Genomic DNA, 25,450 nt, shown 5'->3' with positions numbered 1-25,450 from the left:
TACGTGTCACGAAAATAACTCTTTATTCTATGCGTATTGTTTGCCTGAAAGTCACACATCCGACATAGGATTACTTTCTTTTTATTCGAAACTTCCAACTCGCAGGGTAATCCAGTCCACTACACAACACGGCACCATGAATTCAGGTATGTCTCATGGCCGCGCCCTAATTATGGGATGCAAGAATTGATATAACCCCTTCCTTCTTCTCTAATTAATTATACTTAACATGAATCGTCAATTACAAATGTTTATTTTAATTAAAATAATATTTTTGTGATGCCTTACTCCAGTGCGAAAAGTAGATTTTTGTTTTCATTTTTTTTTTTCAGTCTTGTTATTGTCATTAACTGAAGGTATGATTTGCAATATACCTGTTGACGTAGTAGCACCGTGTCTGTGGGTTTCATGTGCCTTCTTATGACCTCGTCTGTATGCCCTACAACAGTATTCCAAGATACCTGTCCAGTCGATTATATGCCACTACCTGATGTACTTTCTGGAGATGGTAGCCTTGTCGAACAGTGATACAGTGGTTTTGTTTTTCCATATCTTTTCAGTCATGTAACGTAGTATACCATGTCCGGAAAGGATAAAGACTCAAAAAAGCCTCAAAGAAAGAGAAAACAAATGGCAATCTGCCTACAGATGTGTTCTTGTCTGAAAAATCCATGAGCTGGATGACGTCATGACTGGTAATCTCCTGAAGATTCCAAATCACGCGGTCACAAGCCCGGGCGTGTTAACGTGCTCCACTTAAAGCAGCTCATGTTAATTAGTTAATTCAATTATTCCCCGAATATAATTACTCAAAAGTGTTCTTCTTACCGTATGTTCGTCGCTCGTGATTCTCTACGGTGAAATTTTCCGAGCTCTTCATGCTGTTATGGCCGACCTTATCGTGGTAAAGCTCGTATTTAAAAGAATTAGGAGAGTTGAGAGGCTATCCGGCATTTCGTTGATTGTGCTTGGCTTTTATCACGCACTCACCCTGATTACGTGGCCTCCTTGCAATCCAGTTAGTCCTGTTTACAGTGCTGTCGACGTTCTGAACGTTGATGATGTCCGTCAACGTGCCTGTAACACGTCAGAAACATATTTTTTTATACGCAGCACAAATTTATGGCAACGTCACAGAACAAGTGCGGCTTTATTAATGTTGCAGATGACCTTCTAATGAGATTAAATAGTGGACTAATGGCGCTCCTTTAAGCACGGCACAAAGGAAGCGGGAAAGTGGTTGTAGCCCGAGTGCACTTCCAGGACTGGACGTTGCAAAGTTTATACAGCGACCTCCAGGCTTTTATCGATGCAAATGAACATGTTTCAGGCATTGCTACATTACTAAAACTTGTTGTTAAATTTAATCTGGTTAGGTGCTGCGGAGTAATAGTGGAGAGGCATAATAACGGCGTCTTGAAGAGCAATTAGCGGTCGACCGATTAAAATCAAAGGGGGTTCGAGTTCCGTCATGATCTTTTATGCTGCGCAGATGTATAAACTGAAGATAAACCAAGATTTTATTCCCAGACAACACTTTTTTTTTATTCTGGCAAGCTGGCTGCTGTAACTTTGTACCGTATTGTCTTCATCCGTTGTCACAGCTGTGCATCTTTGCAGACTACTTCTTGCCTCACTGAATTCAGTGTTGTCGGCAACAGTATCGCAACTCAAAGGCATTTGCGCATAAAGCACAATTAATGTTTAAAAAACAAAAATGGCATAAAATTGGTGCCTGCCTGGTCCACAGGTCTTCAGTCGAGTGCCGGTGCATTCCGGACATCGTTTGCAGTCGCCCATGGTCTGCTTAGTCGGTGGAGCTGCAAAAGATCAAAACGGCCTTTCCAGTGTCATACGGTCGCCTCCGCCAACACCTGCATTCTGCGCTAAGCGCGGGACGAGAATGCTCACTTTGCCCGGCTGTCCTCTCTGAATCGTCAAACTCTTCTGTCCTTTCGTCCTCACCTGCGGCGAATAGGAGAAAATTGACGCTCAAGCGCATCCTGTAGGCAGTGTAGCCTGTATGCGCCATGTTTGACGCGCTTTTGGGGGTGCACATAATTTTGACCAAAAGTCTCGAAGTAGCTGCACGGGTAAGAGACGTTGTTGTAGCACGTAGTGGCGCTCCGCTAATGCCTTTAATTGTTCCAAAGCACCCGCGATTTCGAGGGACAGTACTTGCCGTTTGTCTGAGCACCACAACGTCACGCATGCTGCTGGAGTCGTGCCACAGTATGACGGATATTGTCACTCGCGGAGTGGCCCTTCGAGGATTTTCGCAACTGCAAAATGCCGAGCTCACTAAAACTTCTCCTTTAAAACTGGTTTCTCCGTATAGATAGTCGTTGGGTGGAAAAGCCCACTTTTGTCATTCCTTTGTTTTACAGTAGACGGCCACTGTGCGCGTCAGTGCAACTGAGGTAAGTGCCGACATTTAACTTAACTGTTAAGCAATGCGTTATGCTTGCACCATTCGAATACGCTTTTGAATCTTGCGCATAACATACATACATACATACATACATACATACATACATACATACATACATACATACATACATACATACATACATACATACATACATACATACATACATACATACATACATACATACATACATACATACATACATCTTTATTTCAGCAGCTACAACTTATTACACATATCGTGCCCGCATAGGCGCAAGTCGCTTGTGGGCGAATCACGGCAGACATGTGGTGCTGCTAGCTCGCTGCTAGAAAAAGAAGTACAACGCATATTATACATATCGCAACAGTTTTAAAAGAACAGTAAACATGAATATCTTAAAGTGTTAGTACCGTGAAAAAAAAAACTAATTTGAAAAAAAAATAAAAAATTTCCCGCTATTTCTTTGGGAAAATGGCAAAGAAATACATATATAAAAAGGAACACAATCTTTTTGTTCACAAGACAATAGTGAAAATAATGATAGGAACTGCTTAACAAAAAAATACGCACACAATACCTGTCAAGTATTTTGAGGATGAAGTAATCATGCTTTAATTTGTTGTTTGGCTTATTTTTGGGAATGCTGTTGAATTATTTCTTTCGACAACTGGTCAAAATAAGACGGAACGTAATATTATCGGCACTTTTTACCATAGTTCGTATATATACGTGGTAACTGATAAAGGTATGTTTTTCTTAGCATTTTAGGTTTACTCTGTAGTATTTTGTGATGATTCGAGAAAATATTACGAAGAAATATCATTTGTACAAACAGATGCGAAAAGGACTCAACACCTGCAATATTACTTCATACGTCATTGTCTGAACAATCATAAACGGTACCATACAGTATACTCGCAGCTATCTGCATAACGCATAACGCAACATAACGTAGTGACTCACTAGATAACCCGTTATACGCATGCACAGAAAGGACCTATCGTCTCACGACACCGGTCGTGATGCGTGCGTCGCACGTTGAACACCGGTTGCTGTCTCAATCTCAGCAACCACGTGACGGAGGGACAAGTGGCGCGTGTCCAAATCATGCCACGTTCAATGAACAGTTATCTGAGGCGAGTCTGAACATTGTCCGGGGTACACACGAAAATCTCGGAAATATTACATGCAGTGCGAAGGTAGTGAACATGAGCCAAAGCAGCAGGAGGTAAAATGGTTATTGGAGACATTGGCAAGAAGCACAGCGACTGGCCGCACTCAGTTTTGAAGGACTCCTGCATTTTCACTCGCTAGTTTACTGCAACATAGTGAAAGAAACAGCTGCGGATCTTTTCTTTAATTATATCCTCCCTGGTCCGGACGTGTGTGATTTGCTTTAATAAACCACTTGTAATGGTTCTGGACATTCTTCTCCGCGTCTCCGTAGTCGTTAACAAAGACTTTATGACCAAGCATTCTGACTGGCCTAGCGAGCTAATGCGACGTTTTTCACTGTTGCGTGGTTTTTTACCCGGTGCGCTGACCTCCTGTCATCATGTCCAGTGATACATCATGTATCTATCCAATAAATTGCGATTAATTAGTCCTGATGAAGCCCGGTGCCTGAATTTGGTGAGGCATCGAGTGAATATCGTCCTCCCTGCAGGTGACCCTAAAACGCGTATCATAACCGAGGTTATGTATTTTTTACTGATAAGTGACCCACTGTAGACGGTGAGCGATCCGATGGCCTGTCCGAGGGCGTTCTTGCTGACGCAGTGGTAGAGCCCGAAGTCTTGCGGCCCCACGTCGGTGACGTTGAGCGTCATGAGGGTGGTGTAGCCGCGGTCTTGTTCGCGCACCCTGTACTTTGGCCCATCCTCGAGGAATCGTCCCGAGCGCAGCGTCCACGTGTTTACTGCCGCAGGGAAGGACTCGATGTGGCATTCGAGCAGCGCCCAGCCACCCACACGCGTCGCCACCGACCATTGCTTGATGCGCACGAACGGAGGGACTGCACACAAGACATAGGCCATAGTAATCGCAGAAGGCATTCGTGAATTGGAGAGCATTTATGCGAACAAGGCAAGCAACTAAACAGCTCACCGCCACGAGTGAGCTAAGCACATTTCAGCAACGAAGGCAGCTGAGGAGAAACTTAACTGAACACATAGGATAGACAGTTCGAAGCTCACAATAAATGCACAAACAGCTTACCCTCAGAGAAGTTTCCTTGGTGGTACTGACTAGGGAAATGCTTCTAGGTAAAGATATAGCACAACTTAAAAACCATAGTCAACTACACTAGGAACTTCGAAGCTGCTTTTATCGATGATGGTGGTGCTCATGAATATTGTAAACGCTGTGGTGGTGTTGATGCCAATCGTCGTCGACACGTTCTGCAGAGTAGAACCATGAGCTGTCAGGTGCTTTGTAGAGTGGCCCACCCATCATCGTCATCAACGTCATGGCGAAATACGTTGTTGTGAGGCACGCCAACAGCAGCACCGCATGTTTCGGCATTTAGCCTTTGTAGGTGCGAGCACTAGTGCTACAGTCATAGGCGCGGACGACGCTATTGAAAGAACATATGCCATGCTGTTATACACGTGTTATGCTTGTTGCTAGAGACCAGAGGTTGATGCAAAAGGATATCTAGTGTACACAATACCACAAACAGAGGTGTACAGTCGTAGGAGAGAAGAGCAACTGTCTTTCGATGGCTTAGAAAAAAGATTATCGGGAGCCACATGAGCCGCTTTTAACAGCAAGCGACGCCACCTGCTCGCATTTGATGCGTTAAAGTTCGCATATATTTGACGTGCTAGCACCTATATGAGCCACGGCAAAAGAAAAAAAAAAAGAATTGTTGACTGTAGAAACAAAATGAAATCGCGAAGGCGTTACGAAGAAACCTGCAAAGCGGATATAATTACTGAGCTAAAATGTAAAATTCAAAATTTTATACAATACGTTAGTACTCACAGGTAACTTCTAGAGCAACTTCCTTTGTAGCTTCTACCGGCACTCCATTGGAGGCAGTGCAGAAGTAGCGACCCATTTCCTCCCGAGTCACGTGGGTCAGGTTCAACTGGCGGTCTTCGATGAGCGATTCTGTAAAAGAACGTTTAAAGTACAAGAAGCAACTTAGACGTTCGAGTTCTTGTCCGGTTCATCATCATCATCATCATCATCAGCCTAGTTACGCCCACTGCAGGGCAAAGGCGTCTCCCATACTTCTCCAACTACCCCGGTCATGTACTAATTGTGGCCATGTTGTCCCTGCAAACGTCTTAATGTCATCCGCCCACCTAACTTTCTGCCGCCCCCTACTACGCTTCCCTTCCCTTGGAATCCAGTCCGTAACCCTTAATGACCATCGGTTATCTTCCCTCCTCATTACATGTCCGGCCCATGCCCATTTCCGGTTACCCATGCCCGGTTAGTGCCCTCTAAAACTGCCCATTTTTGGTTAAGGCCAGATGAGTTGGTTACTCACTAAAGAAAAGTTTCACCATATGTACATTCCGCTATCAGCAACAACATAAGCTTAAAAATTATCATACTTGATATTCAGGTTGCACATATCTGGTTGCACTGTCTTGAGCCTTAGGTGCATGCTTCCTCATCTATCTAACCTCCACCAATATGAGACAACACGTCTGTGACTCAAAGCAATGTTTACAAAACTGATTTCCGCCACATTGGTATGACTGACCGATGGCGTTGCCTATAACAGCTGCAGACATGGAACGACCACGACGTAATGTCTTCGCGCTAATTGTCTCTGGTACGCAGAGCGGTCAAGTTCCACAACAGGAGAAAGTATACGCTGGCATATTCTGAAGCAGCCGTTATACCAAATTGAAATATAAGTACGGAGTTCTACTCGAATAAATAGAGATATTGCTATCGGGCAAGCATGAAAATGGCCTTGTGCCTAATGGTAATAATTTCCCCTGGCAGCTTCTACTACGAGATCTACCCGTGAACTCAACGAATATGTTCGTTGTTGTACATGTAATAAATCACACACTTCGGACGACTCAACTAAGGAGTAGCCTTTGCTATATACTAAATCTTTGGAAAGCGCGCTTCCAGGAGGTCCGGAACGGACTGTTCATGAAGCGCCAATAATTACTCGCTCAAATTCTCGCTCACACTGCAATTATAACTGTGGTAACCCGGAAACCACAGTTTTCACCAGCGTGAGCGAGAAAGGACGCTTCCTCTCCAAAAATAGAATTGGCCACCCTTGCGCACCCTTGCTACCTCCCGCGTTATATTAGAGTAATGTCGCTTGATATGTTGCGCATACACTAAGGGAAGCTTACCATAAGACGCCTCCTTTTTTTAAAGAAAGATTGTTTGTGCTTCATAAACAGTCCGCTCAGAACCCCCTGGAAGCACGGACTCGAAACAAGAGCCCTGAATACAAGAATCTGATACTCTTCTGATTGTTATATGCCCGTTACTAGCTGTGAAATACGGGAAATTTACATAACAGGAGGCCATCCCAAAATATTATATTAACATACTCGTAAATTACAACTCAGCTACAGTTGGCGAACAGTGACAAAACAAATGACGCTTTCAGCATCTTACAGTTTATGTACTCCGAAACAAAGATAGACGAGGTGTTCACACTAGAACGTGCAGCTCTGACGAAGTTCTCTTGCAGCGTTTGTTTTGACTCATGAAGTTGAAGTAGCAATAACCGTTTAGAGATAGCTGTGCTTTCAGGCGCAGACAGACAACGCCGAAGTGCTCCACGGCACAGAACCTGTCGCATGCTGGCGTCATCTTAAGGTTGAAATGCCCACTGCAGAACCTGTCATTACAACTGAAAATCATTTCGCGCATGCAGATGCTGCTTATTTCCTGCCACCCGTATTTTGTACATATTTGGTTTTTCACGTGGCCTTATCTGGTTTCCTATTCCCCAAAGGGCATATGGGAAGGTTCTTCTGAAAAAAAAAAGAGAAAGTACTACCGCTCGCTTTCCGTGGTGGCCTGCAAAACGTGTCAGTCATTACCGTGGAATCGATGCCCGTAGATGGGTCTGCCGTTCTCCCTCCTCCACGTGACCACGGGTTCCGGCTGGCCCGTAGCCGAACAGTGAAGCCGTACGTTCTCGCCTTCACGGATGGTCACCGTCTGTATCGTTTGCGCGTCCACGATGGCCGGAGGTACTGCGTGTGTGGACGTGGGCCCAAAAACAGACGCCGCATAAGTGCATGACACAAGCTTTATATACATGAAGCAAGAGAGAGAGAAAGATCTTCGTCAAATGGCTTCAAGATTAAAATCAAAGAAATTTAGCCACACCGCCTTCTCTTCCTGAGTGAAAGCAAATGAGATAGAGCAGGATAACAGAGGAGAGAAACGTTGTGACGGGCAGTTGTGGTTTGTGGCAGGCTGACTATGTGGTCGCGAATGCTTGGACAATGACGACGACAGCGTGGCTGTCTCCGGGTATGCACGCGCTAGCCCTTGCAGCCGCGTTGTGAACTTGTGGTGCTACCTAACTAAAGCCCTTCTATGTAGTCGCCCCCTCCCTCTCCCGTAACAAAATATTTGTCACAAGTATGGAAGAAGTGCGGGGTGGACGGAATAAAAAACTTAACGTAGATGTGACAGTATGTATACAGGACGCAAGCAGGTGCAGGAGTTTACCTACGCACTAATACATACCTAATTAAAATCCACCTGCTTGCACAAACAGACCAACGCAATCCAATACAGCACAGGAATTGAAGAACGACCCAAAGGATGTATAAATGGGGCACCCATGTGTTCACGAGACTAACATCATCACTCGACAGAAGAAAAGCAAACAAGGGTAGAGATACGACAAACAATATATGTCAATTTAAAAGAAGCTTTAAAAGAATGTTTAAAAGCACCGAAATTATATCAACAGATCATAGCGACGCACGCAGACATAAAAATTGTCGTATGCAGATTTTTTTTTTCGGCGGGTAGGGTTGTATAGGGAGAATCTGTCGTCTATTTCGTTTTTTCGGGGTTTTTTTTACACCACTACAAAAGTTCCGTATTGTTTTCTTTTCGTAGAAGCACTTCCCAACTGAGCCGCCAGTTATTGCCTAAAACTTGAGTCACGTAGACACGAAAGGAAGGGAAGCGAAGTCGAGGTCACTCGTAAGAGCAACGGCAGAGCAGCGTGCGTGACTTGGTCACTCCGTGCGACAAGTCCTTATCTTATGTTATATAGTTGCTGTTTAGTACAAAATCGTGCTTTTAAAGGTCGGATGGGGCAAATCTCGGCTGTGGCGGCCGCATTTCCCTTAGGGCGATATGCAAAAAACGCTCGTATCCCGTGCATTGGGGGCACTTTAAGATCCCCTGGTGGTCAGAATTTATCCGGCGGCCCCCCAACGGCGTGCCTCATAATAAAATGATGGTTTTGGCACGTAAAACCCCAGAATTCCTTCGTAGTTTCAAGTACTTTCATTTGAATATTACTAGCGTGTGTCTTCCTTATGTCTTCCTGCGCGTTTGATTATTTCGTTAAATATGCGGAAATTAAGCGACGTCTGGTAGACAAATCTGTCAGCTTCTGCTTGTGCAGGAAAAACCCGATCCAGTTTGCAAAGAAAGCAACAATATCAGCGCAGTTCATGTCGACAGCTGGCAATCACATCATTCATTTCTACGCGCGACGTCTCCACCGTTCCTTTCTTCCAAGCTAAAGAAGATTATATCGACCATTTGCGTAGGCATACGCATTTGCATGTGATCATTCGTGCGTGATGGAACGGAGGTGCGTCGAAGCTGATGTGCGCAGTTGGTATCGCTGCGTGGGTTGAAGAGATTGCAGCTTTCATTGACAGGACGTAATTAGCATAAATACCGACAATCTGCGGGCAAACGTAGGCGGAAGCGAGTTACACGCGAAGCGAAGCCCCTGCGGGCAGTCTTACAAGTTTCCTGCCGACGGGTTACCGGAGAAATCCGTGAATAGCGGCTGCGAAGCGTGATAACTGCATCACCTCCGCGAGACACCCTCGCCGCCTTTTGAGCGGTCGATTCCTTTATCTGCAGTGACGGATCTGTTAAGAAGGTGGCCGCCGTTTATGAATAGACACAGCCTGAGCTTCGATTGTCTATCGTTGCGAAGGAGCGGACCACTATTTTAAGGAAGCCACAAAACAGCTTTTGTCGAAGCCGCAGCTTCATTGTGAGGCCTCTCCTCGCTTTTCGCAGGCGCAACAGCCCTTCAAGGTACAGGCTCTGCTCAAAGACTCCGAGATAGCACCAGACCCTCTGGAAGTTTGGAACCATGACAGCATGCTAGTGGGATGACACCCGTACATTCAAACGGAGGTGCCGGCAATCAAGCAACGATGTTTGCGGCGTCCATGTTTTCGTCAGTGCGTGCGCGCTTTGCAGTGACTGAAGTGAAGCATAGTTGGGGAAGCAACTTGAGCGGGAGGGATGGCTAGTTAGTTAGTTAGTTAGTTAGTTAGTTAGTTAGTTAGTTAGTTAGTTAGTTAGTTAGTTAGTTAGTTAGCGTGCGCGCCGGCGGTCTACAACCGTGTCATCACAGTCGGTACAGCGTGCGACGTCAGCGAATCTCGGCCCGTGACCCGTTACAACATGCACCTCTCTCTCTTACCATATATATATATACATATATATATATATACATATATATATAAATATATATATATATATATATACTGAAGAGCTTTAGGTTAGGGACGCAAGCCCGCTTGCGTCTCCTAATCTAAAACTCTCCATTGAAAGAAGCGCAGGCGCACGTCAAAAGCAGGAATTCACGCAGAAACTCCACTCGAGTTGTCTAAGTATGCGTAAGCATTGTGCCACTTCATCGTGTCCTCGCAGCCCGATGTCATTATCAATCTTATCAAACTTGATCTGACATCAATCAACCTTGTTCGAATACATCTGCCCTTTTCAACCTTTTTCATTTGTTATGAACCTTATCGAACTCGATCCCTCCCTTTTCAACTCTTATCGGTTGTTATCAACCTTATCGCAATCGATCCGATCCTTATCAACACTGATCTGTTCTTATCAACCTTATCGGACATGATCCGACTGTTATCAACTGCTATCCGTCTTTATCAACTTTATCAGACTTGATCCGACCCTTATCGGTACTTATCAAACTTATCAAAATTGCTCCAATCATTATAAGCCCTTATCAATCTTTCGCACCTCATCCATCCGCGTCGAACCATTACCAACGTTGATGAGACCCATGTAAACCCTCATCACTACTTATCATCCTTATGGACTCATTGATTTGTTATCTGTCTGTGTTGCACGACGCGAAGCGCATGAGCTCTGAGAGATCGGTGGCATTGCGGTCGGTGAAGCGACGCCCCAACGGAAGGCGCATCACCCGAACACAGAAATGCATTGGGGATGCGGTGTGATTTTCGCAAAATCGGAATTTTCCTAATGTCTGCAATGCTCCAAGTCGGGTCTACGTGTGGTCCTAGAGATGGCGTTTATTCCACCACCACGAATTTTTTCAAGAGAGCCTTCATAGAAACCGTTTTCCGTTGGCATTTTTTTTTTGTGCCGCCGGTCCAACACGTTCATATTGTTCAGATATATTCACCTTCTGCAAGCGTCCTCATCTGTTTTCCGCGACTCCTCGTATACAGCACTTACTAGGCCTTTAATGAATGCCATTCGCGTGTTGCTAAGCAACATGCACACACCGTCTGCCAGAAGTGCACTTCAAGTACTGGACGCACTGAGTCCGGTGCTTGCAACCCTTGAGTAGATCATGGCTCCACAGCCACGGTCTTTTAGGGAAGAGGTCCGACAAGCAGCTATTTTTCAGTGGAATGCGCGCGGACTCAGAGAGCGCCTTTCGGATTCCCGTCGCTTCGTGTACTCCAATATGTTTCCCATTATCGTCATTTGCGAGCCGAACTTATCGAACACAATCAGGCTTTCTGGATATGAATAATTTATGTCGTCAACTGTTTACGAAAACAGTAAGGTTTTGGTGTTTATTCGCCGTGACCTCACCTACACTCATCAGCCTGTACCACCTAATGACAATAATCAATATATATGCCTAAACGTAAAGAAAAAGAATTTGGCCTTTACTTTTGTGGGCGCCTACCTATCTCCGTCAAGTCGATTTGATTACAAAAGACTACAAAACATCCTTTCCTCAACTTCCAATCCCTGGGTCATCATTGGAGATTTCAACGCCCCTCATACACTCTGGGGAAGTCCGACGATCAACGCAAGAAGCAGAGCTCTGGTATCTTTCGCCTCCAGTAATGAACTTTGGCTGCTGAATGATGGAAGTCCTACCTTCTTACGTGGCTCCACGTACAGCAGCTGTCTTGACTTGGCTTTCGTCTCACGAAGCTTTGTCAGACGTGCAGGGTGGTTCGCGGTCATAGAGACACATGGAAGCGACCATATCCCCACTTACATCAAGATCAGAGGATTGTCCCCTTCCAAAATACGGGATACGATCCAAAGAGTGGACTGGCCTAAATTTCAGTCTATTATGGAATAACACTGCGACGCCAATCCATCTTTCGACTTGGAAGAGGCAATTAAGAGCGCGGTGCAAGACACTATGCGTACTCTCACATGCTCTTCGAAACTGAATGAATTTGATGTGGAACTAGAACGACTTCGAGCAATCCGACGACGTGCTGAACGAAGATACCGACGTACGAAGACAATAGACGATTTACGGACCGCCAGGCGCACGCAAAAGAAGATACAGCGCCGGTTAGACAAGCTCGAATCGCAACGTTGGACTGCCTTCTGTGAGTCGCTATATCCACGCAAGCCTTTATCGCAACTATGGAGAACGGTGCGCGGCCTCCAGACACTCCCCGTCCAGCGATTCCCATTCAATGCGCTTGCCCTCTCTCAAAAGAGATCGGAGATTGACGTGGCAGAGGATTTCTGCGCCAGATTATCCGGCCAACTCACAGCTACCAACATTCCATCGCCTTCGAGTAGCTGTCCGCCACCACGTGATCACCGGATGGATCTACCATTCTCAATCCACGAACTTAAGGCAGCATTAGCTTTGTGTAGCCGCACATCAGCGCCAGGACCTGACGGATATTCCTACCGAGCTCTGTGTCACCTGGGGGAGCGAGCGAGAGGAGTTCTCCTTGAGGTGTACAATGAATCTTGGAGAGATGGCACGCTACCAACAACCTGGAAGACAAGTCGCCTTGTTCCACTGCTGAAGCCTGGCAAGTCGCCGTTGGAACTCTCATCATATCGCCCGATCGCTTTGGCGAGCTGTGTGGGCAAAGTAATGGAGAGGATGGTCCTAGGACGCCTGGAGTGGTACTTGGAGTACCACAACACCTACCCAGATGCCATGGCGGGCTTCCGACGCGGTCGATCATCGATCAATAACGTCGTCGACCTGGTCACCTACATTCAACATGAGAAATGCCGTAAGCGTCTCTGCGCTTCTTTATTCCTCAACGTTAAAGAGGCGTATGACAACGTTACGCATGAAGCCATCCTCTCTGCTCTCGCAGAGGTAGGAGTAGGTGGTCAGATGTTTCAATGGATACGGAGCTATCTATCCATGCGATCCTTTTTTGTAAGCACCGAGGAATACCATACTTGTCTACATTATAGCTACCGCGGCGTCCCCCAGGGCGGTGTACATAGCCCTGTGTTATTTAATCTAACACTAATTGCTCTCCTTGATCACGTGCTAACTACAGTCAGGCTATCAATGTACGCGAATGACATCTGCATATGGACGTCTGCAGTAACACGCCTACAGTTGCGAGCGAGAATTCAGAGAGCCGCCACACAAACTGCTATCTACCTCCGTAATCGAGGCCTGGAAATTTCCTCCGAGAAATGCGCACTAGTGCCATTTACGCGCAAACCCATGGCAAACTACAGTGCAATGATAAATGGCCAAATAATACGACGGGTCCGATCGTACAAGTTTCTAGGTGTGATAATCGACAGGGACTTGTCATGGAGCCCACGAGTATTATACGTTAAAAAGCGGTTGACAGGCATTTGTCACCTGTTCAAGTTTTTCGCTGGCAAGACCTGGGGAAGGTCGCCAAGTGCCATGTTGCAACTGTACAGGGTGCTTTTTCTAGGATTTCTGCGATACAGCTTGCCAGCAATAAACAACACAGGTAAAACAAATCTACGCACAATACAAAGTCTTCAGGGTCAAGTGCTCCGGATCTGTCTAGGCCTGCCTCAGAGTGCTTCAACAGTGGCTACGATAGCAATCGCTAGAGACCACCTTGTCAGGACCCACATTGAAATTGAAGTACTCAGAACCCATATAAGGCATCTGGCCAGGACGCCTCGTCACCACTTGGCCTCCCTAACAGCGGACGGACCACACACACCTTTCAGCCAAACGATAACCGCATATGATGAATCATTGCCAGCTTGTTTCACTCCGGCTGCGAGACCTTCGATTCCTCCATGGTGCCTCGCTCAGCCAAAAATCAACCTTGTAATACCTGGTATCTCGAAAAAAGCTGATCTATCATCGCCAGCCCTTAGACAGCTCACGCTACTATATTTGTACGAGAACTACCGTGACTCTATGCATATTTACACTGATGGATCTGTCCTTCCAAGCAGCTCCGCGGCGGCAATCGTCATACCAGCGAAAGCTACAACAATCAAATTTAAGACGACCCACGCGACAACATCGATGGCAGCAGAGCTCGCAGCGCTCTTTACTGCCCTTCATCACATTGGTGATGAACCACCACACAAGTGGACAATATTCTGCGATTCAAAGGCGGCACTGCAGTCTCTACTGTCACCTTTACGACGCGGACCGCACGAACAACTAATATTCCATATTATAGAGACGTTACAACATATAAGTGATGTAGGCCATGAAATAACCTTTCAGTGGCTTCCAAGTCACTGCGGGATTATCGGCAATGAACGGGCGGATCACGCTGCGCGCTCAGCCCATACTGAGGAGCGCCACGTCCAAATTCCTCTTTCTAGAACTGACGCAGCACGGAAGCTCCGCCTACTTGCTCGGCAGTGCACCGCCTCGCAATGGAATGAGCCACATTTAAGAAATACGCGACTGTACTCACTTGATCCCACACTAAGTCTACGAGCGCCATCACAGCTTCGCCGTAGAGACGCCACGCTTTTATATCGAATTTGGTTGGGCGTTGCCTTTACCAAAGCCTATGCATTCCGCATAGGGATGACCGACAGCCCAACCTGTGACCACTGCGGCCATGAAGAATCAATTGGCCATATTTTGTGCGCCTGCCCGCAGTACAGTCCACACAGGGCATGCCTTCGCCACGAACTTGACCAACTGGACGACCAACCGCTATCCGAAAAAAGAATTCTACAACATCGAAAGGACCTACCGTCACAGAAGAAGGCCGTGCAAGCGCTATTGCGCTTTTTGCGATCTACCGGCCTGTGTGAACGACTTTAACTGGAGCGCCTTTTGTGTGTGTGTGTCTCCATGTGTGCGTATTTTTTTTTCATTTTTTTAGCGTTTTCCTCTCTGTCATCTTTCTAACCCCTATCCCCCATACCCAGTGTAGCGTAGCAAACCGGAGACTCATATCTGGTTAACCTCCCTGCCTTTCCTCTTCATTCTCTCTCTCTCTCTCTCTCTCTCTCTCTCTCTCTCTGCAAGCGTGGGTGTTTAACCCGGTCCGAAATGGATGTATTTGCTGGACGCGTACGCGTGCTTGCCGGACTTTTCCGTCACATTACGTTTCTGTAGCGTTTTGTTTTTCTTGCTTTGCTGAAAATTCTACTCCCATGTAATATAGAAAAAATGTGGGTGTTTAGCCCAGTGGGTGAAACACTCGGCTTCTGAGCGCGGGGGCGTAGGTTCGAAACTCACCTCAGCGAACGTTGTTCCTTTCAAATTTGTTATATATATATATATATATATATATATATATATATATATATATATAACAAATTATAACAGAAATGGGCATGGGCAGGACACGTAATGAGGAGGGAAGATAACCGATGGTCATTAAGAGTTACGGAATGGATTCCAAGGGAAGGAAAGCGTAGCAGAGGGCGGCAGAAAGTTAGGTGGGCGGATGAGATTAAGAAGTTTGCAGGGACAACATGGCCACAATTAGTACATGACCGGGGTAGTTGGAGAAGTATGGGAGAGGTCTTTGCCCTGCAGTGGGCATAACCAGGCTGATGATATATATATATATATATATATATATATATATATATATGAGTCCTGCCTTCATCAAGAGTGCGATTGCAAGCACCTACAGCTCATTCTATACTTTTTCTCTGTAACGGAGAACCATATTTTTTTTTTAATTGTGGCGTCATGAATACCGTACGTTTTCCTTTTTTTTCTTTAAACATGCTTCACCCTTGCAAATAAAATTTGTAAATTGAGCTCTGCGTGCTTGCAATCGCGCTCTTAATGAAGGTCGGACCTCGGTGGAAACGTCGAGATGAAATGTTTGTTCTTAATTTTTCACGTGCTCCTGCACTTCTTTCAATTTATTAAACACCGGATCCGCAGAACTACCTTCCTTGATATATATATATATATATATATATATATATATATATATATATATATATATATATATATATATATATATATATATATATATATATATAAAATATTCACGGCTATATAAAGCCACCAGGCAATGAAGCCAAGAGAGAGAAAGAGACCAAAGAAATCTGAAAAGCCGGGAGGTTAACCAGAGGGGAAGGTCCGGTTTGCTGCCCTGCGCTGTAGAGAGAGGGGAGAGGAAGGTCAAATAACAGGAAAGTATAGACAGAAGGAAAGTGAGCACAGACACGCAACACAGTCGGTCACTGTCGCCGCATACTATCACCGCAACGCACAGTAGCACTTCTAGCGCTATAAACATCAGATCAGGCTACAGCCGCTTGTCCAAGTCTGTAGTCCTTAAATACTGCAACAGTGCCCTCGTCGCCCTCCACTGCGATGGCTTGTGATGTCGACATTCTAAGATTATTGAAATAACTGATTAAATTGTGGGGCTTTACACGCCAAAACCACGATTTGATAATGAGGCACGCCGTTGTGGGGGACTCTGGAATAATTTGGACCAGCAAGGCTTCCTTAACGTGCACCTAACTGTAAGTACAAGGGTGTTTTAGCATTTCGTCCCCATCGAAATGCGACCGCCGTGGCCGGGATTCGATCCCGCGACCGCGTGCTTAGCAGTCCAGCATTATAGTCACTAAGAAACCACGGCGTTTAAAATTATTTCCTATGAAGCCAACGAAAGCATACGGGTAACTAACTGTGGTAGACACCGGAATGTAGAAAATAAAGAAGAAAAGTGGAAATGAAAGTGGACGAAAAGATAACTTGTCGCAGGCGGCGACCTAACCCACAACCTTCGCATTACGCGTGCGATACACTACCTATGCATCGCACCTGCCGTGGTTGCTTAGTGGCTAAGTCGTTGCGCTGGAAAGCACGAGCTCGCGGGACCAAAGCCCGGCCATTGGCGGCCGCATTTTGATAGAGGCGAAATCCAGAAACACCCATGTACTGTGCATTTGGTGCACGTTAAAGGTGGACAAAATTAAAAGTGTGCGTGGGTGTATGTGTGTAAAAGAATGCTTCCGCACTATCTGACATGTCCCACTATTGGCAGTTTCAGCGGTAATTTTTATCCTTTTTTGTGGTATTAACTTACATGCAATCAGCGTGCTTGCAACTCAGTGGGCTGACATGGAGTAAGCACTCTAGTTTCTGCTGAAGTTGAACATTGTTATCATGTTATACAAAGAAAAAAGCGTGACAAGCGTGTGGAATAATTTGCTGAAGCGCCTTAATTTGTCAGTATTAAACGGAGCCATCCGGGAAAGTTTTCCCTTATTACGTAACGAATTGAAGGATGTTTCATCCGTAAGAAAAAGAGGATAGATCTGTCAAACGCTGCTAATATTGGTGTTGACTTTGACGCTAGAAAAAGAGGTAGTGACGTCATCGCCAACATGCTTGCCTCGGTCGTTCTAGGAGTGGCACATCACGTACACAAAGAGAAGATTTTGTGAAAGGAAAAAGAAAAATGGAGGTGATAAGCGATATTTTTCCTATAGGGAAGAGAAACCAGAAACTTTACAGCAAGAAATTTCTATTCTGGCACAACTGTGCTGCGTCATTGCATCACGCGCTACCTTCAAGAACGGAACAACTGCAGTCGCGAACTTTGTTGACGCCTCCTCGCAAAATGTAAATGCGTTTTTCGCCACATACGCATTAGTTACAAACGGCCGATTGCCCTGCTTTCAAACGCGTTTATAGTCAGGCGTCATAGAGAAGCCATAAGGCTTCTTCGACCGCCGTTACTGCAGGCAGGGATCCACGTCCTGGTTTCGAAGCGTGGTCGCTGCGTTTTCTCACTCCACTTGAGGATTCCTTTACGCGGTGCTTCTCGTTTCCGCGGCGTCGACTTCATTGTGCGGGGAGTAGATCTAAGCGGCGGCTGTAAAGCACCGCACGACTCTCTCCGGCTGCGACGCCATTTGGCGCGAGCAGTTTCAAACTCGGCTCGGCCGAGGCGGTTTCGGAGAGCGTCTCGCCCGGGAGGCGCCGGCGTATGCGCACGGCTGACGCGCTGGTAACGAGAAAGAAAATACGGGCGTTTGCATTTGCATTTCCTCGGGCGGCGGCGAAAATGGCTGGAACAGCGCCCGCGCGCTGGCTCGCTCGCACGGCTTCTTGTATATGCGCCGAGTGGCAAAGCGCGAAATAAAGCGCTTCGGGCGAATTGCGCGTTTGCCGGAAGACGGGAGTCTACTACGAGCCTGCTCGATGAAACTGTGCAACGCTGTCAGAGCCAGAGCTGAAGCCGGTTACTTCAGTGTCTGTACGTGGCGGCAAGTCCAAAGTCCTTAAATTACATTGCCCATTGGCACGCATCTGAAGGTAATTCAGTTAGGCTGCAGAGCCCGGAGTGTTCCGTAAGGATTCTTACCATTTTGCGACCTTCGTGCCTTTCGTCATCGGCTCGCACGATGGATGCCTCCGTAATCACTGGTGGTGGTTCACCGTGACAAATGATGCAAAATTAATCTTATCGGAGGGAAAGAATCCGTTCGAAGTACGCCCCCAGATTATCGTACGCAATTACTGATAGCACTGCAACGCGAGTAGCTTTGAAAAGCAGGATGATACATTTAGAATTACCCTCCGATTCAAGCGCCTTATGTTTATGTGCTCACCATGTTGCTGCAGTGTCAGTGCATGAGACATGAATGACGGAAACGCGAACAGACGAACGACAAGAGTGCAGAGATTAGGACGCTCCTAGCGGCCACAGCACGAAGCGACCAGCGGGGCGAGAGAAGACAAGGCATCTCGTAAATGTAGCCACGCATGCTCAGATCCAGATTCTCTCGCACCACGTGTTAGCGCTAATGTTTACAGCGCAGTTCGTTAATCGCGGCTGACGCGTTGTAGACAAGTGTCTTGATCTCACTACCAGGCAGGGACACCTGTTACTGTGTCGTTTGTTGGAGGGACTGCGTTGCGGTGTTACAGTCATTTGCCACTTTGTCATTTGTGTGCTTGCGCTTGAGTCATAACTGCCTAGGTAGCAACAAGATAGCCAAGAAGCCTGTCAATCACGAAAAATTATTGTATGCGTAAACAAGTTTGTAGCTTCTGCTTCAGAATTATATAGTCATATTGAGGAAACCTCCCAACTTCAGCACATGGGCCTTCAGACTTGCGGAGACGTATACTTCATAGGCTAAGTACAGATTTTCAGTAATATCTGCGCAAGCTACGAATAAGCTGCATCGTTGAAAAGGAGGCTGTGCGCCATATAGTGCAGAGGAAAAGTCTGTATAGTTATAGGCAAATCAGGAACTGGAGGAGGAAAGCGTAGACGAGAGTAGGCGGATGCCAGTTGAGGGTGCCATAACATCGTTCATCACCCACAACATGACTGTCTCATTATTGCTAACGTGGTTTTCTCGCGTATCAACAATCAACGGTCACCTATTTTACCCGTACCGAGACCCACAGGAGCATCGCTGCATCTTCGTGACGTCATGCTCTACAGCTTGTCTGTAGGCAGTCTGTGTGTTTTGCAGATAAGTATTTACAGGCTTTCTCTAGACAGCTCCAATAAGCTCCCACTCCCGAGACGTAATTTATTTATTCATTTATTTATTTGTCTGTATGTCTGTCTGTTTATTTATTTATTTATTTATTTATTTACTTATTTATTTATTTATTTGAAGGATACGTTCTCGTCTAGCTCGCTTGAATTGAAAAAAAAAAGACATTCTGTAGTTCTGGAACACAAACCACAAATGTCGCCTGGCCTGAACAGTCGTTCCACCGTCTGGGCCATATAACAAGTGGGCAAACAATTGGTAACGCAACAAAGAAAAAAAAATCGAAGTTCGCTCTTTCAAACTCGGATTAATCTTCTACTGTACATACAGGGTGCCCCAGCTAACGTTAGCCAAGTTCTTAAATATAACATATGGAATATAGGAGTACGCAACCAATGGTATTCCGTCAGCAGTGCCGTACCGCACCAAGATGATCTTTTTACATAATTGGACTATCTATAATTAGATTAATTAACTAACCTTTCTAATTAGCTAATCGTGTTTTAAAACACTCGATTCGGTTGCTTTCAGTGTGCTATGTCTCGCGTATTTTTTTTTTCCCGAGTTACAAAGACGCGGCAAGTATGAGACGCGCGCGCTCGCCGCGACATCAGCCGTCCCAGGCGTCACTGGGAAGAATTAACTCTGTTCAACGCCTGGCTCGGCGGCCACGTGAAGGGGGCGAGGCATCGGTTTTGGCGTTGGTCGCCACGTAATGCGAGCTGCCTTTTCTGCTTGAGGCGCGAAGCCGCTGCAGCGAGCAGCGGCACCGAGTATGAAAAGGAGGAGGAGGAGGAGGAGGAGGACAAAGGCAGAGGTAATTCTTCCGAGTGACGCCTGGGACCGCTGGTGCCGCGGCGTGCGGACGCATATTCATGCGGCTATTGCCATATTTCGCGCGTTTATTTACGACGCGGAAAAAGTTATTACGTGATGCATAGCACACTGAAAGCAACTGAATCGTGAGTTTGGAAGCACAGTTTTTGCTGTTCTATCAACATGCTAAGTCGGTAAAGCGATCGAGTCTAGCGGTGCCGGTTCTCCAATCCCAACAAATTATTCAACTGCAAATTAAGAGGAGGTTATATGAGTTAACCTTGTATCATTGTCATAACAACCATGTAAGTGGCAGCTTTTCCTTCCAGGAATCCACCTCGCCGGTTTCTGCGGAATTCTCTTACGCAATTAAGCGCTCGATCCGCGAAAAGTGTTTCCGATTGATGGGGATGCCTTGCGCTAGCACGTCGTCGGTTGCCCAAGCTCGGCTTGTGCCAGTTCATGCGAACGGCGTGGCGTCCGGCCCTGCAATTAGCTCCGACGCAACCCCGTGCATCCCACGCGCTGCACGGTTCAGGCCAGGCGGATCCGTTCACGGTATTCGATTTCCTCTGTCGCGTGGTCGTTCACCCGAAGCCGTAAAACATCTCTCGCCGCGCGTCTCACTCGTCAGCAAGTTTTGGAATCCGCAATGACTCCCTCGAGAGGCGACACTTAAAATGCGCCCCAGCGAGCGCGCGTTTTTCCTGATCGCAGGCGTTGTGGATCTTGAAATGCCACCGCCGCCTCCGCCGACGCGGAACTTAAGGCGGCGCACGAGGTTGTGATGTTTTGCCCCGTTCCGCTCCGCTCTCCTTCCTTCTTTATTTCGTTTATTTCTCAATTCAGGGCACGGCGGCGAGGAGCTGCTTAGTCTTTTTCAGTCCTGTTTTTTTTTTCTTTTGTTTCTTGTATTCCACCTACTTCCCCGCGAGCGTGTCCCCGTGCGCAAACATAAGCATATACGAGTGCGTGCCCCCACGGGAATACTTTAGTACCTTCCGGCAGCCTAACAGCTTAAACGCGTAGCATAGACTCTGGCGACTTAAAGCAGGTTCTTTGCTATTTCCCCTCCCTCCCTCCCTCCCTCCCTCCCTCTCTCTCTCTCTCTCTCTCTCTCTCTCTCCTAGCGTTGGAAGGCGAAAACAACGCGAGTGCGGAGCAGAGAAACGGGAGCACTGCGTTAGCACGAAGTCGCCTTGCGACGAGAGAGACATTTATTTGGCTGCGCCTCGTTCTGACGAGCTTGGCGCAAACAGAGTGAAATGGGGAACGGCAAAAAAGAAACAATGAAGTTGAATATTTTAAGTCTACGTTATAGCTAAGTGAAGCCAAAATACTAGCATACTATAATAGTGCGTGAGGCCAGTGAATCGGCCATTTCGCGTATACGTCATTACAACTCTGACATGACGCTGAAAATACGAGCACGCAAACGAAGCTTCGCTTTCGTGCGCATGTAATGGTTGGAAAAAGTTCAACGGCAAAAGGTCGTGCGGGAAGACATCTCGAGCTTATCCTTTACCATCGGCGTGCTCGTCAATTTTATCCATCAGATGGAATAAGGTTCACCATCCATGTCGTTATTATGGGAAAGATGCTCTCCCAGATGTGCCCAATTAGCGCTGTTACGTTTCGCCTACGGCGCGCGGTATAGCCGGCGCGGATGCAACGGACGCCGGGGCTTCGTTCAAAGCGGCGGACATTTTGGCCCGTTCAGCGCCGCCGATACGCCTCCCCGCCAAGCGCGTCCAGGCGTGTTTCAGTGCCACGTGTCTTCGTGTGTGCGTGTGTGTGTGTGTGCCCACGCTTGTCAAAGCGCGGCAGCCGGGGAGAGGAGCTCCCCAAGAGTGAAGCGAGGAGGTCTGACCACGGCGCCGGCCTGGCGATGCGTCACTACACTCGTCTCAACTTGTCTCTCAGCGTGTCCGTGCCCAGTCACGTGCGCATCTGACGAGACGTTCCTCCTTGCCCTCAGCTGCGAGACTATAAAAGCAGCTGCCCCCGGACGCCAGGAGAGAGGCTCCGATTTCTTCTGTTGAGTAACGTGCTCTCCCGTCTCTCCACTTCGGTCGACCTGACCGCCCGCTCTTTTGCGATGTTAGAATAAACAAGTTGTTCTGTTACCAGTCTACTCATGCTTTGCCGGGACCTTCGGATGCTTCCAGTGCCCCAGGCCGCCAGGCCAACGCTACCCTTGGGGCTTGCGACCCGATTGCAACAACGGGTGTCAGCGCTGAGTTTGCAACAACTCGTGCCAGCGGTGCGATTCCAACAGCGCTTGCCTGTGTCCACGAACCAGTGCGGTACTAGCAAACTTTCCGATCTTACCGATCCTCTTAATTCTCAGACGTCCTCCGTTGCGTTTCGCTTCCTTTGGCAGCTATTCGGTTACTATATGTACATAATACTCATGTAATGGAACCCCGGTTTGCTGTCTTATTCATCACTGGCTGTCGGCTCCCCTTGTTTCGCCTAATTTCAATAACTATTATCATCCACTCGAGTTTGATTGCTAATCCATAATGATGTGTGTTTATATCGCTCCAAGCTGCGCTTATGCTATTCATCTTTTCCATCGCTCCGTGTCACAAAACTAGGCGTCCAGGTTCCTGTTCTGCACTAACGGGTCATTTCCTAACATCCTCGCCCGTGCACCTGATCCATGGTAGGCCCGGAATGATTGTGCGTTTTCACCTTATTGATATGAGCTGACTCGATTACTTTCATGGACGACCAATTAAACATGATGTTCATCCTGTCAAGTTCATCACCGCACCTTAATTTTCGACTAGGATGCAATTTTGTTGCGAAAGCGTCAAATGGCTCATCGAAAAAGCCGGCGTATGTAACCTGTAGCAACAAAACGGCAGGTAAATTCCCATTGGCTGCGACATCACGTCCCGAGCGCTCCTGGACGGAGTTCCCATTGGCTACGACGCCACAAGCGCGCCTCGACGGAGCAGAGCGGGCGAAAGGGATACCATCTGCAGCGTGCTGCGTGATGGGAGGGAATCGCCACGACGGCACGTCACCCTCGCTCTCGGAACCCTTGCCCGTGCAAACTCTCGCCTGCGTTCTGTAACTGTGCCTCGGTAAGGCCAAATCAAACGTGCTAAGCGTCTCAATGCGATCGCTTGCTTTCGCATTCACAACTCGTAAGAAGTGCTTAGGTGTCCTCGTGTTTCTTTTTTTTTATTATTATTATTGCGTTTGTTCTCAATCCATGCTGCTCCTCGTCGCTTTACGTTACGCCCACACTGATCTCAGAATTAGCAGTCTCTCAATTAACACAGTTTCGGATCTACAAGGTTGAACGTCTCTGTGAATGCTTTCCAAGGATACGTTTGATTGTCCGCACTTTGAGTAAAATCCTTAGTTTCAACCTCTATTCGAACACGCCTTGAGCTTCCAAAAAAACGAATAACATACAAGTATTCTCACTACAGAAAACCACATACGATTGTGCGTAGCCCCGTTCACGTGAAGGTTCTCTGGGCATCGTATGGAAGGGGAAAGTTGATTCCGCGCGAACGACAACGAACAAAGAAGAGGTAAGCCCAAGTAGAACTGAACATTATCATAAAGAAACATGCTGCACGGAATAAGAGAAAGAGAAAAATCAAGGACAGGAAGGCGATACATGCCACAAGAATAAAAGTTCTCAGTTGTCTTTCCGAAGTACGCGTATTTATAACGGACCTATAAAATAAAGGTGACTGGAATAATAGCGTGTTCTATAGTGTCTCCTTCTGCGACCTTTTAGGGCATCCTGCTTTTCCAGCGCCGGCTGCTGCTATTTTTCACTTAGGCTTGGAATACATTTAATAGAAACAGCACGCTGACAAGCGGTACAAGAACAGCAAGCATTTTTGATGACGCATCGCTCAGCAGGTACCGCAATGGTTCAACTTTCACGCAAACCAAGTAAAGAGAAAATCAGGACAGGACGTGCGTTCAGTAATGCGAGTACAAGATACAGCGAGTAATACAAAAAAGGTGAAGCTACTACAACCGAAACATCACGCCAGCTGACCCAATAGCCACGCCTCTGAGAAAACAAAGAATTCACTTAAGCAAGTAATCCCTAATGTCTGCCTTTTGTTCCTTTGTCTTTTTTCATGTTTTCAGTCGTTACGGTGAGTTTCTTTTTAACAGATCGTGCAGCGGGAAATCAGGACACGCAGAGCATAAGCGACCACTCTAGCGATGCGATTCGATTCGTGCGTGACCAATGCCGGAAGCCAAGTAAAAAAAGGAGAAAAGGTGAATCGATTCGCTCGAGAGGAGTTTCGACTTTGTAATTAGGATAAAAACGTCGCGTCGCCTCGTTACATTAGTGTAGTACGCTGTGGCGCTGTCAGTAACCGTCATAGTAATGCTGCGTACAAGGGGAACGTGCTTCTGCGCTGCGTTAGCCCCGTGGGACTTACTGAGCAAGGCTTCCGTCTTGTACGGGCTGGAGTCGTTCACTGTCCACGCGGTGATGCCGGGAACACCTGGTTAAAGAGACAACACTCTTTACGGCATACTCTCGGTAATTGATAAACGCTTTGCTTTCGTGGTGAGGTAACGCCCTTATTGCAAGTGATAGTAAAGCGATATAATTAAATAAACTATTTGGCGCTCGAGCACGTACCAGGAGTTCCCGGCTGACCGGGCAGTCCCCTTTTGCCTCGTGGTCCTGGGATGCCTGCGGTATTCGTCATAATGCATGAATGAATGAATGCATTGACATATAATCACAAATCAATCGTTTGAATCACTTCTTGTTAAACATCGAGTACGCAAAGCAAAAAAAAAGCTTTAATGCGCCCACATAACCACTTGTTTTTGGACACATATTCAATGGCGTTGACACAGAATTTTGCATGAAGGTGAAACATAATGCACAGCTCTCTGCGGTGTGTCGTTCCGATCTGTCCAGAACTGCAGCAACTGCTGCGCACGCCAACACACATCGGCTGAAATCAGTGTCTTTAACAGCCGTGGGCACTTCGGGACAATAAATCTGAAATTATGCACATGGTAACAAACAAAACTTAGCGTTAACACAAAGGCCGAATAAAGAAGTGCACGGCAGGA

The 25,450-nt window shown here is 46.8% G+C and overlaps 1 protein-coding gene across 1 annotated transcript in view; it reads right to left on the bottom strand.

The window, feature by feature from the left end:
- Positions 1-25,450, bottom strand: part of LOC126520070 (uncharacterized) — a 61,628-nt gene that overhangs the window by 9,055 nt on the left and 27,123 nt on the right. The window contains exons 6-13 of the mRNA XM_050169221.3: positions 25,005-25,058; positions 24,799-24,864; positions 7,447-7,602; positions 5,396-5,524; positions 4,137-4,424; positions 1,912-1,965; positions 1,740-1,820; positions 991-1,077 (exon numbers count right to left, since the gene is read on the bottom strand). Of these exons, the coding sequence (XP_050025178.1) occupies positions 991-1,077; positions 1,740-1,820; positions 1,912-1,965; positions 4,137-4,424; positions 5,396-5,524; positions 7,447-7,602; positions 24,799-24,864; positions 25,005-25,058 (915 nt within the window). The remainder of the gene's footprint in view (positions 1-990; positions 1,078-1,739; positions 1,821-1,911; positions 1,966-4,136; positions 4,425-5,395; positions 5,525-7,446; positions 7,603-24,798; positions 24,865-25,004; positions 25,059-25,450) is intronic.

This window comes from Dermacentor andersoni, chromosome 3 (genome assembly GCF_023375885.2).
Source record: "Dermacentor andersoni chromosome 3, qqDerAnde1_hic_scaffold, whole genome shotgun sequence".
Taxonomy (NCBI): domain Eukaryota; kingdom Metazoa; phylum Arthropoda; class Arachnida; order Ixodida; family Ixodidae; genus Dermacentor; species Dermacentor andersoni.
The sequence above is the reverse complement of the archived record's forward strand: the minus strand, read 5'-3'. Positions and strand labels throughout refer to the sequence as shown.